This window comes from Monodon monoceros, unplaced genomic scaffold (assembly GCF_005190385.1).
Source record: "Monodon monoceros isolate NGI ecotype Baffin Bay Population unplaced genomic scaffold, NGI_Narwhal_1 Super_Scaffold_9, whole genome shotgun sequence".
NCBI classification, from domain to species: domain Eukaryota; kingdom Metazoa; phylum Chordata; class Mammalia; order Artiodactyla; family Monodontidae; genus Monodon; species Monodon monoceros.
This window is the reverse complement of record NW_021703786.1, coordinates 12,887,483-12,899,234: the sequence shown is the minus strand read 5'-3', so window position 1 is coordinate 12,899,234 and position 11,752 is coordinate 12,887,483. Positions and strand designations below refer to the sequence as shown.

At 59.1% G+C, this 11,752-nt stretch overlaps 1 protein-coding gene across 7 annotated transcripts in view; it reads left to right on the top strand.

Annotated features, from left to right (window-relative positions):
* The window catches only part of CACNA1G (calcium voltage-gated channel subunit alpha1 G), a 62,846-nt gene that overhangs the window by 26,856 nt on the left and 24,238 nt on the right, over positions 1-11,752 (top strand). For 4 of the 7 annotated variants that reach the window (XM_029211336.1, XM_029211329.1, XM_029211331.1 and 1 more), the window contains 9 exons: positions 2,733-2,884; positions 3,692-3,877; positions 3,975-4,089; positions 4,170-4,325; positions 8,443-8,527; positions 8,611-8,804; positions 9,606-10,037; positions 10,929-11,029; positions 11,252-11,375. In XM_029211336.1, coding sequence (XP_029067169.1) covers positions 2,733-2,884; positions 3,692-3,877; positions 3,975-4,089; positions 4,170-4,325; positions 8,443-8,527; positions 8,611-8,804; positions 9,606-10,037; positions 10,929-11,029; positions 11,252-11,375 — 1,545 coding nt within the window. Of the gene's footprint in view, positions 1-2,732; positions 2,885-3,691; positions 3,878-3,974; positions 4,090-4,169; positions 4,326-6,911; positions 6,981-8,442; positions 8,528-8,610; positions 8,805-9,605; positions 10,038-10,928; positions 11,030-11,251; positions 11,376-11,752 lie in introns of all 7 variants that reach the window. The other 3 variants (XM_029211334.1, XM_029211333.1, XM_029211332.1) reach the window with 1 other exon arrangement.

Genomic DNA, 11,752 nt, shown 5'->3' with positions numbered 1-11,752 from the left:
GTTGTGTGGATGTGAGGGGGGAGGCTGTTGTGTGGATGTGAGGGGGGAGGCTGTTGTGTGGATGTGAGGGGGGAGGCTGTTGTGTGGATGTGAGGGGGGAGGCTGTTGTGTGGATGTGAGGGGGGGCTGTTGTGTGGATGTGAGGGGGGGGGCTGTTGTGTGGATGGCACAAGGTGAGACACACGTTGAGCCTGGGAACCCACAGAGCATCGCACCAGTGTGGCCCGTGCTTACCAATCCAATCCAATCTTTATCCAATCCAAGGATGGACAACTGGGCAGCCTGCAGAGTGACAGGGAGGCAGGTTCACCGACCATGGCTTTCTGGAACAGACGGCACTTGGGAGCAGAAAGTGGGAGACCCGCTTAGTCAGGAGGAGGGTCTGAGCTCTGGGCTTTTTTTTTTTGGCTGCATCAGGTCTTAGTTGCAGCATGCGGAGTCTTCTTTGTGGCGCACGGGCTTCTCTCTAGCTGTGGCGTGCGGGTTTTCTCTCTCTAGTTGTGGCACGCGGGCTCCAGAGTGTGTGGGCTCTGTAGTTTGCGGCACGCAAACTCTCGTTGAGGCGCATGAGCTCAGTAGTTGTGGCGGGCGGGCTTAGTTGCCCCGCGGCATGTGGGATCTTAGTTCCCCGACCAGGGATCAAACCTGCGTCCCCCGCATTGGAAGGCGGATTCTTTACCACTGGACCCCCAGGGAAGTCCCTGAGCTCTGGGATTTAATTGTCCTGACCATGGCCCCTTCCCCACCACCTGCACTGTGCTCCCACTGGAGGGACCGAAGGTCCTGTCTCCCTGTGAACCCTATTTGCTAGGTCAGGTGGCATGCCCCCACTCACAGTCTGAGAGCAAAATCTCACTCAAGATCTGCTGGAGCAACGGGCTCCATGCCACACTGGCCCCCACGACAGCCACTGGCTCTCTGGATAGCTGGCTCTCGGCCCCGCCTGCTGACCCCGGCCCTGCTCCCCAGACCTGTCTTTGGAGAGAATCCATCCGTGGGCTGAGAGCTTCTCTCCTTCTAAGTAGCTGTTGAGACCCCAAATGCCCCTCACCTGCTAGTCAATCAGAAGACCCTGCCTTCCAGCTCTACCCCCTCCTACCCAGGCTGGCCACACATATTGGGGCCATTAGGATACATTTGGCGGTGCCCAGGGCCTGGCTCCATGTTTGGGTGACCTACCTGGGCAGCCGGCCAGATGAGGCAGCTGAGTAAACGGGGGGAGGTGCCTGAGGGACTAAGGGCTTCACTTGGTTATTTAATTCAAACTTCTTGAGTAGCTACTACGGATCTTGGGCTTTTGGGTGGTCAAGACACCTCATCAGGTGGGCAGTGGGCTCCGCTGAGCCGCTCATATCTCACTCTGCAGCTGCAGCCTGCAGCCTGGCCAGGCCCCTCCCTTTCTCCCCAGACATGGCTCATTCTCTGGCTCGACCCTGTGATGCCTTCCCCTTCCCTCTGCCTGGAGAGACCCCACTCACCCTCAGAGTTCATTGCAAGTGCTGCCCCCCGACTAAGGCTTTCCCAGTGTGTTCCTCCCTCACCTTCTCTCCCCCGGACTCCTGGATTCACTGTCTGGATAATTTCTTTTGGCACCAAAGCATCTAAGGTCTCTTGTGGTTATTCAGCTGTTTTGTGTGTGTACAACTTGTTTCCAGCTAGACTCTGAGCTCCTAGGAGGCAGGGAGCACACCTGGCATGTTTTTGCATACCTGCTGGATTTTGCAGTACCTGGTGGATTATGCAGTAGGTACTTAATATTAAAAGGGAGGAGGTACTTAATATTCTGCACTGGAATAGCAGACGAAGGAAAGTTTGTCATCAGTTCTGATGACCTCTCCAGGTTGTATCCTCAGTCCCAATCCCAGACCCTGGGTAGGAGCGTAAAAGTAATTACCAGAGAGGTTAAGGATCTTGCTGAAGGTCAGTCACACAGTGAGCTGACAGGATAGGCGGAGGATTAACCTGGGTGTCCTAGACTCGGGTAGCAGCTCCAGGTGCCACCTCACCTGTGACAACCCTTCCTGGGGTCCCCCTTCTGCTCATCAGTGTGTTTGTGTGTACATGCTTCTGTGTGCATGCACGCAGGTATTGCGTGTGTATACTTGTTCGTGTGTTTATGTATATGTGTGTGTGCATGTATGCATTTGTGTGTGTTTGTGTGTACCTGTATGCAGTGTGTGCGTGTCTGGAAGAAAGCAACATCTCAACGGTTGTCCAGGAGAACGCTGCCAAGTCCACAGAGTAATCGTAGAGCCCGTGTGATTTGCGCATGGCTGTGTGACTGTGTATGTGTGTGAGGTCTTGGCAATCACCCTCTGGTACCGGCCAGCATCAGTGCACTGCTGGCCTGGGCCTGCTGAACTGACATGGTAGCACAGGACAGGATGGGTCTCGGAGCACCCAGTAGGAGGTGGGCAGAACCCACAGCATAGGCCTCCCCTGAGCCTGTGGCCCCAGGGTCTGAGACTCAGAGCTGGAAATGGCCAGGGGCTGGGGGCTTTGTGCAGTGGCCACCCCTGAGTGCCTTTTCTCATGGACCCTTTGGGGGAGGGTCCTCCCCATTAGCCTGAGCATTCAGCACCACTACTCCCCTCTCCCAACACCCCCACTCCCACCCACTGGCTTGCTTGCTGTTCCCTCTCCCCCTCTCCATGTGGCCAGGTGTTTGGGAGGACTGGGATGAAGGGCTCAGGGACAAGCCTCGGCTGCTTTATGCCCACCCTGTCCTCCAGCCTGAGGAGCTCACCAACGCCCTGGAAATCAGCAACATCGTCTTCACCAGCCTCTTTGCCCTGGAGATGCTACTGAAGCTGCTCGTGTATGGTCCCTTTGGCTACATCAAGAACCCCTACAACATCTTTGACGGAGTCATTGTTGTCATCAGGTATGACGGCCCCTCTGCTGCTTCTCGCCTGAGGAATGTCCTCGGGGTAGCCTGGGGCGAGGAGCCACACAGCCTGTTCCTCCGGGGGGGAGGGATCTGGAATCAGGCCCCACTGGCCCACAGGCTCTCCACTCCCCCAGCTGAGGATTCTCTCCACGCCCCCGACGCTGCGCTCCACCCTCTCCCTCGGCCTCACCTTGCTCACGCGGAACGTGGCCTCCTATCCGCTTTGGCTGGGCCCCTCTGAAGTCTTTGCTCTCGTTTCCACTCCTTGTCTTCGACCCCATGCAGACCTGGGGTGGGCAAGGACTGGGGAGCTGGCTTTGGAGAGGAGTTGGAGGAGGTGTAAGGCCCAGCCAGCTGTCCCCGCTTACGAAGCGCTTGGAGACTGTCGCAGATGCTGGCAACTTGCTTTAGGGTTTCCGAGACCTTGGGAAAGCGCTCCACTGCCCCCCACATCCCCCAGGCCCTGGGCCAGAAGAACTGCTTTATTGGAATTGGCTTTAGATTTCATTAGAAGAGAACAAAGCAAACATTCCATAACTTGAGGCTGCTGCTTTGGCCGATTGAGGGAGAGGACTGGCCTAGAGGGGAGGGTGGGGAGGGCTGGAGCTGTCACCCAGATCTTCCAGCTCCTGCCTGGAGGCCCGAGGGCCCCTTGCTGCCCGCTTTCTCAGTGCTGGTCAGTCCAGCCCCTCAGGTGCTGCTGGGCCCTCCTAAAGGACGGGGCAGGAGGAGGGTGAGTATGCAGCGGGCTCAGGCTCAGGCTCAGGCTCGGGCCACCCGCCCCTCGCCCGCCCCTTGCAGCGTGTGGGAGATCGTGGGCCAGCAGGGGGGCGGCCTGTCGGTGCTGCGGACCTTCCGCCTGATGCGGGTGCTGAAGCTGGTGCGCTTCCTGCCGGCGCTGCAGCGGCAGCTCGTGGTGCTCATGAAGACCATGGACAACGTGGCCACCTTCTGCATGCTGCTCATGCTTTTCATCTTCATCTTCAGGTGAGGCAGGTGCGGCATCCGTGCCAGCGGGATGAGGGCCTGAGGGGCGGGGTTCGCTGGGGCCCTGATCCCCATCCTGTGGCTCCTATGTCTTCAGCATCCTGGGTATGCATCTTTTTGGCTGCAAATTTGCATCTGAGAGGGATGGGGACACGCTGCCGGACCGGAAGAATTTTGACTCCCTGCTCTGGGCCATCGTCACTGTCTTTCAGGTGCCAGGGTAACAGGGCAGGGTGGGCAGGGTGGTGGGGTGCCCCCGGTGAAGGCCCTGACTCCCATCCTCGGCCGGCAGATCCTGACCCAGGAGGACTGGAACAAGGTGCTCTACAATGGAATGGCCTCCACATCTTCCTGGGCTGCTCTTTACTTCATTGCCCTCATGACCTTTGGCAACTACGTGCTCTTCAACCTGCTCGTTGCCATTCTGGTGGAGGGCTTCCAGGCGGAGGTAACCCCCTGCCCTCAGCCGTCCACTTCCAGGAGGAATCGGCGGCCCCGCCGGAGCTGTGGTGTCCTGGGAGGTTCTGCAGGATGTGCCCCTCAGACTAGGCTGGGGAACTAGGAGTGGGAGTTCTGGGTTTCAGGCAGCCCCTCGGCACTCGAGAGACCCGGTGGTTGTCGCGGCAGAGCGTCTCTGGATCCAAGGTTAGCTGCCGAGTGGGCTTCCCCCACAAAGCCGGCAAGGTGCTTCCCTAGAGAGCTGGACGGGGTGAGTGTTGGCACACGGTGCAGCTGGATCCCTGAGCACAGGTGCGCTCGGGGACATCTGGAGGGAACCCATCTGAGCCGAGGGGTGGGGGAAGCTTGCAAGCAAGTCATCTGAGCTTTGGCTGAGCTGGTGAAGATGCCACCAGCGCCCGGGCAGGGCTGAGCTGCCCAGGGTGAGAAATGAGCCCAATTAGCTGCCGGCGTGACAGAGATGAGCATCCTATTTCCAGCCCAGTCTCCATCACCTTCGTCACAGGCAGCGTCATCAATTAATATTGATTTACATTGATCTCGCCCTTGCCCTGCCAGGACACAGCCTCTGCCTGAAGGGCCGCACCCCGCTCTGCTCCCTTAGCTCAGCCCCTCTTCCCACCCAAGCCCCAGGCCCAGCCCAGCATCCCAGCGCCTAGCACAGGGCAGGTCGACTCAACCTAGAAATGCTCCAGGTCGGGTGTGGAGAAGCTCTCGGTCCAGTTCTCTCTGGGTGACCCGGATGGAAACTCCCGCTGCGGCCTGGTCTATAAATACCCAGCACACGGTGGAAAAACAAAAATCTATTTTCTGACTCTTTCCCAGCCTTGCGAGGGAAGGCTGTTCCCCCGTGGGCTGGGCTGGGCTGGTGGGTGCGGGTGTATCTCTCCCACACTGGCCTCCTCCCGTTGTAATTCCGTAGTTACCCATTATCGCATTTCCTCCCCGCTGGGTGGCAGGGAGGGCAGCAGGTCGGGAAGGCAGGCCCTGCCTCGGGTGATGGCTGGGCCTCTTGATGGGAGGGAGGGACATTGGTACTCTCCCTGGGATGGGACATTTATTTGGGGTTTCCCTGGGGCCTGAAGGGTTAAGGGTGCCAACGTGCTTCCACAAGAATCAAGGTCTGTATGGAGACCCACCACTTGGCCACTGCTCTTGGCCTGTGGGAAGAGGAGCTGAGTGGGGACAGGGGTCCTTCAGCCTCGTCCAAACCACAGTTCCCGACAGCTAACATTCTCGCAGAAAAATTCCTGTGGAACTCTGTGGAAATGGAAAACACCCCAAGCCTATCTCCCGCCCTCAAGTGGCCTTTCAGCCAGCTCGGCAGTCTTGGAAACGCCCAGCACGGGCAGCAGCCCCCCATCACTGGTCCTTCCAGCAGACACCTTGTTAAACCGAGAGCCGCTGAGCCGGCATGGTTGCTAGGCAGTGGCAAAGGCTGCGTGTGGGAATGGAGAGCAGCCTGGCCTTTGGGCCTGGCCTGGTCACTCTGGCCCTGCTGGGGGCTTGTGGCTGCCCCAGCATGAGGGATTGGCCAGGGCCTGGGGCCATACACTCCTCGACAAGTGCCTGGGAGAGAGTCCCACTCGGGGCATGATGCTTTGGGTCTGGGGTGGGACGGAGAAAGGATTTCAGGATCAACCCCTCTTCAAGAGGGTGGGCAGCGGCATGGCCCTGAAGTGCCCATGTGAGGAGCTGGACCAGCTTCTCACTGTCCTGTAAAGTCCTGGGTCGGGGGGGAGGTTGGTCACTCAGTGCCAGTGGCCTGCCCTCAGCGGTACGGAGTTTCAGGGTGCGCACATGTGGCTGTGAGGGAGCCCCGCCATCTGGCAGAAGAGGCAGGCTTTTGTTGTTGTGATGACCTGCTTCTTTTACAAACGAGGCCACCTACCTCAGTGGAAGCAGTGGCCACCCCCATTTTGTTGGGCGTCACCAGCAGGAGGCCTCAAGGGTGGCCCCCTGCTGGCCTTGCCACCCTGCCAAGAGGTGGGAGGGGGTCGCCTAGAGGACCGGGCCAGCTGGGCTGTTTATACTTCCACCCACCCCTCCTTCCCACCCTCCCGGCCGGCTGCTTCAGAGCCAGTGAAAGGTGAGCTGGAGACTCAGGTACGAGGCCCAGATGCATCTCTTAGTCTCTGTGTGACTTGGGGCAGTTTTCTTAACTTCTCCAAACCTCAGGTGCTCTCTCTAAGATGGTGCTAGCTGCACCTCCTTCCCACCTGGAGAGGAGGTGAGCCAGTGTTAATGCAGCAGCTGTGTGATGCCTGCCACGCCCCCAGTGAATGATAGCTGGTATTATTAGGATTAATGGAGGGCTCGGTCTCCTTCCCTGCCCTTGTTCCCATCTCTGTGGCCTCTGCCCTCACCCTTCAGGTTCATTCTGGCTCCAGGGCCTGTGGTTGAATTCTGGAAGGCCATACTGTTCCCTCTCTTCTCCTCCCCCACCCCATGTCTCATTTCCCCCACTGTTGGGTTTGCACCCCTCCTTTTCTTCCTCCTCTTTCAACATTGCTGCTGTTTGAAAGCCCGGCGCCTGTAACCAGCGCCCGTCCCCTGCCTCCCCCTCTCCCTGTAGGAAATCAGCAAACGGGAAGATGCGAGTGGACAGTTAAGCTGTATTCAGCTGCCTGTCGACTCCCAGGGGGTAGGTATGCGATCATGAGTCGGCATGCCCCCCGTGCCCCATGCCCCCATTCTGCCTCCGTGTCTGTGCTTGTGTTCACGCTCAGCTGCTGTGCAACCTGTGGTGGCCATGGTGGTCCTTGGTGTCGTGAGGTTTGCTTTGATTTTAAGTCCCTTCCCCCTGAGGACATTTGAGGGGAGGGCCTCCTTGCCTCTGCCCTGTTCACCCGCAAAGGGCGCCAATCCGTCCCACCAGACCAGTGGATGGGCCGGAGAAGGAAGGGACTTAGAATCCTCTGTGTGCACGTGTGTGGTACACCGCATGTGTGTACCTCCACTGCGGTCCCCGAGGAGTCTGGGTCGTCGGGTCTCAGTGAAGTCGGGATCTGTGGCCGCAGACCGTGTGCTTCCCCATCTCTCTCCTCTCCTCCTTGCCTTGAGCCTCTGTTGGAGACCCCACAAGCTGTCTCAGCTCAGAACAAGGCTTTGGAGGATGTGGGGGTAGGTGTGCCTCTTGCCAGAATGTACCAGAATTTAAAATCTACTTCTGTGTCTCTGGCCCCTTGACCACCCAGAAGGTCCAGCAGGTACTCGGGGGCATGCTCCTCCCCTGGCCCCCACACTGAGCCTGTGCCCTGCTGTTTCCTGCACTGGCACCAGAATTCGGGCAAAGCCAGGGTTGCCATGGGACCCCATGGTGCTGCACATCCCAAGCAGCCCCCTGGAGATCCCACTTGATAATTAAAGGCCTCGTTAGGGATGTAAACTGAGTTAATGAAAATGATCCCCTGAGATGCCAATTACGCAATATTTATGTCCTTATCAAAAGTAGCAATCAAGTATTTCTTAATAACTTCTTAAGGAGAAGTGTGTAATTACGGGGGAACCTACTGACCTGCTAAGGAGGAAGAAAAAACTGTCCCAGAGACAGGGAGAGAGGTAAAAATGGGGCCAGGTGAGAAGGTGGGGGCTTGGGGAAGATGGAGGGAAGAAGTAGAGGGACTGAAGTGGCATCCTTGGGCTGAGCTGCTCTGTCTGGGGTCCTTCAATTTTTCTCTGGGGCCTTGGGTCTGAGGCTCAGGGGAGGGCAGCCATGGAGGGAAGGCAGAGGGCACAAGTGGCCTTTGGAAATGAGGCTCTAGTGACTACTTCATCCAGGTCCCCAGCTCCCTCTGGCCTGTGCCACCTGCCTGCCAGGCTATCCCCTCTCCTCTCAGCCATTCTTGAAGCCAGTCCCAGCCATGATGGTTGTGCTGTGGGTTCTGGGGATAGCCGTGGGCTTCTCTGAGGTATCACAGGCCCTTGAGAGCCCTGGGCTCCAAGCCTGGGTGGTCTGGCCTGAGCCAGTGCATGCCTCGTGCCGTGGTTGCTGGTTCCTTGTGGCCTATATGTGGTGTGTGCGTGTGAAGACAGGGAGACCTCGGTCCACCCTACCAACCCCTGCCCGGCCAGGTTCCTAATGGCCCGCTGCTCTCCCACCCTAGGGAGATGCCACCAAGTCCGAGTCAGAGCCCGATTTCTTCTCGCCCAGCCTGGATGGCGATGGGGACAGGAAGAAGCGCTTGGCCTGTGAGTATCTCTCTGCGGGGGCAGCCCCTGGCTCTAGGCCAGCCTTGAGTGGACTCAGGGTCTCTCCGTCTCTCCCCCTGCAGTGGTGTCTCTGGGAGAGCACCCGGAGCTGCGGAGGAGCCTGTTGCCCCCTCTCATCATCCACACGGCCGCCACACCCATGTCGCTGCCCAAGAGCTCCAGCACTGGCCTGGCCGAGGTTCTGGGCCCCGCGTCCCGCCGCGCCAGCAGCAGTGGGTCGGCCGAACCGGGGGCACCCCACGAGATGAAGTCACCGGTAAGAGGTGCATGTGGGGGCCCGACAGTGGGAGATGTACAGACATCAGGAGGGAAGGGAGGTGGAATGGGCAGGCCTAGGGAGACAGCCCCTGAGCCACGGCGTAGACAAGGCCCGGGGGCGTCAGCAGGGCTGGTAATGCAGGCAGACGCAGGAGCCTTGGCCTTGGGGGCAAAAGAGCAGAGTTCTAATTCTATTTCTTCTGTTCCCCGAGTGTCCTTGGATGATATTCATTTCCCTCTGTAAAACGGGAGGGAATGCCTCATCTTAATAATACCTCATCTTAATAATAGCAAACCCCATCCAGTTACTGATTCTGTGCCAGACACTGTTCTAGACATTGCTTATAAGTGTTCTTAATGCACGTGGTCCTCACAGCAACCATCTGGTAGGTACCAGTATCATCCCCATTTTTCAGAGGGGGACCTGAGTCTCAGATTGCCAAAGTGATCTGTGGGAAGCTCCACAGTGAGCAGGCGACAGAGCCAGCATTTTAATCCAGGAGGTTGGTGTCAGGGCCCACGCTCTCACTGTGATTTTATACTGCCACTCACCTAAATGAGGAACAGGTGCTAGGGTCATATCGCTTTTACAGATGAGGAACTGAGGCACGCAGAGGGTTAGTGACTTGCCCAAGGTCGCACAGATGGTGTGAGTCCGGGCATCCAGGTCCAGTCTCCTGCTCATACCTCTGTCCCTGATGTGAGGCCAGAGAGGCTCACAGGAGCCAGGATGCATGTGAAAGGGCATGGGGCCATGAGGCCCTGGCTAAGACCACTCTCTCCTCTGTTCGGCCCCCAGCCGAGCGCCCGCAGCTCCCCGCACAGTCCCTGGAGCGCAGCGAGCCGCTGGACTAGCAGGCGCTCCAGCCGGAACAGCCTTGGCCGCGCCCCCAGCCTGAAGCGCAGGAGCCCGAGTGGGGAGCGGAGGTCCCTGTTGTCGGGCGACGGCCAGGAGAGCCAGGATGAGCAGGAGAGCTCGGAAGAGGAGCGCGCCAGCCCAGCGGGCAGTGACCGCCGCCGCAGGGGCTCCCTGGAGCGGGAAGCTAAGAGCTCCTTTGACCTGCCGGACACACTGCAGGTGCCCGGGCTGCACCGCACAGCCAGTGGCCGCAGCTCAGCCTCTGAGCACCAGGATTGCAACGGCAAGTCAGCTCCAGGACGCCTGACCCGGGCCCTGCGGCCCGACGATCCCCCACTGGATGGGGACGATGGCGATGACGAGGGCAACTTGGTGAGGCCCCTGTGGGCACAGTGACCTCTCACCCCTGACCTTGAGTGAGGGGAGCTGTGCCTGACCTGGTGCAGGACTGGACGACCCCCTCCCAGTTGTATGGCATTCAGGGAGTTACCATCACGCCCAAAGGATCTCGAGGGATATCATCCCTGAAGCCAGGCTTCAAACAGCCCCTTTCTCCCTCTGCCCGTCCCACCAAGCCCCAGATCCTTGTCATGCCTGGGTCTGCAGCTCTGCATCCTTGGTGGATAAGAATGGCTTCGGGCAGATGTGTATGAATCTTTCATGGCCCTCCCACTGTGACTCAGAAAGACCCATCACTCATCTCTCCAAACTGATACCCTCCTCTGTCCCCCTCTCTCACCTCTACCTCATCACAAACCTTAATCTCACACCCACTTTTACCCATTCACCCTCTTCCCAACCCCCTCACCACCACCGTTAACCCTGGGGATGGGGCTCAGGGACCTGGGACCCCAGGGTTAGCATGTGAGAAAGGTCCAGTGTCTCCTCATGCCAGGTGTGTCTTCGAACAGGCAGCTGTGATGGGGACAGTGTCTGATAATTGATGTGGCTTCCAAGCCCGCCGGGGAGGGAAGGAGGGGACGCAGGCAGGGGGCTGGGCTGGAGGCAGAGACGGGAAGAGAGGAGGGCCCGGGGGAAGCGAGGGGTTGGGGAGATGAAGGAAGTGAGGCACGCTCGGGGGCTGAGGGGGGCTTTGGGGAGATGCTGCGGTGGTTTTAAGAATACAGGAAGAGAAGCCAGGCATAGGGCTGGGCCAGAGTGGAGAGGGTAGACCAGGCGTGAGGGCCACGGGGCCGCTGAGGAACCAGGGATCAGGAACTTGGAGGCCTGGCCCTGCTCACATCCCGGGCCATCCTTCTACAGAGCAAAGGGGAAAGGATGAGAGCGTGGGTCCGGGCCCGGCTCCCTGCCTGCTGCCTGGAGCGAGACTCCTGGTCTGCCTACATCTTCCCTCCTCAGTCAAGGTCAGCAAGAGGGTCCCTGACCTGCACCCCAACCTCTCCTTCTCGTGGGAAATTCTCCTGCAGCTCCATCCCAGGGATGCTAGAAGTGTCCCCTGATGTTGGGGAGGATGAGAGCGGGGCCTGGGGATGGGAGGGCCCAGGGTGGGTAGGGGCAGTGCCCCTTACTGCTGTCTCCCCCCTCCTGCTCCCCCCGACTCAGCCTTTGCCTCTGTCCCGGAGCAGGTTCCGCCTCCTGTGTCACCGAATCATCACCCACAAGATGTTCGACCATGTGGTCCTCGTCATTATCTTCCTCAACTGTATCACCATCGCCATGGAGCGCCCCAAGATCGACCCCCACAGTGCTGTGAGTCACTGGGGCTGACACAGCGGCTTCGGAGCGCCTGCTTGGCGCCCAGCCCTCCCGGATGAGCGGGTTAGCACCCATGCAGCGAGCCAGGCGGGCAGGCAGGCCCAGAGAGACACGGAGGCAGGGAGCCAGGAATCTCTGACTCTGACCCGCGCAACCGATGCCCCAGGATGCCTCCTGTGTCCCCCGCCAGCCTCCGTTTCCCTTCTGTGACACAGCAGCCAGCTGGGGGAGTGGGCCTTTCTCCTCGCTTGCCTGGGGAAAAGTGAGCTTCGTGGCACCCAGCTGTTTGCAGATGGGCTGTCCTCACGCACCAGGGGCTTGTGAGGCCTGTATGTGAGTCAGTGAGTGTCATGGTGAGGCCAGCAGTGAGA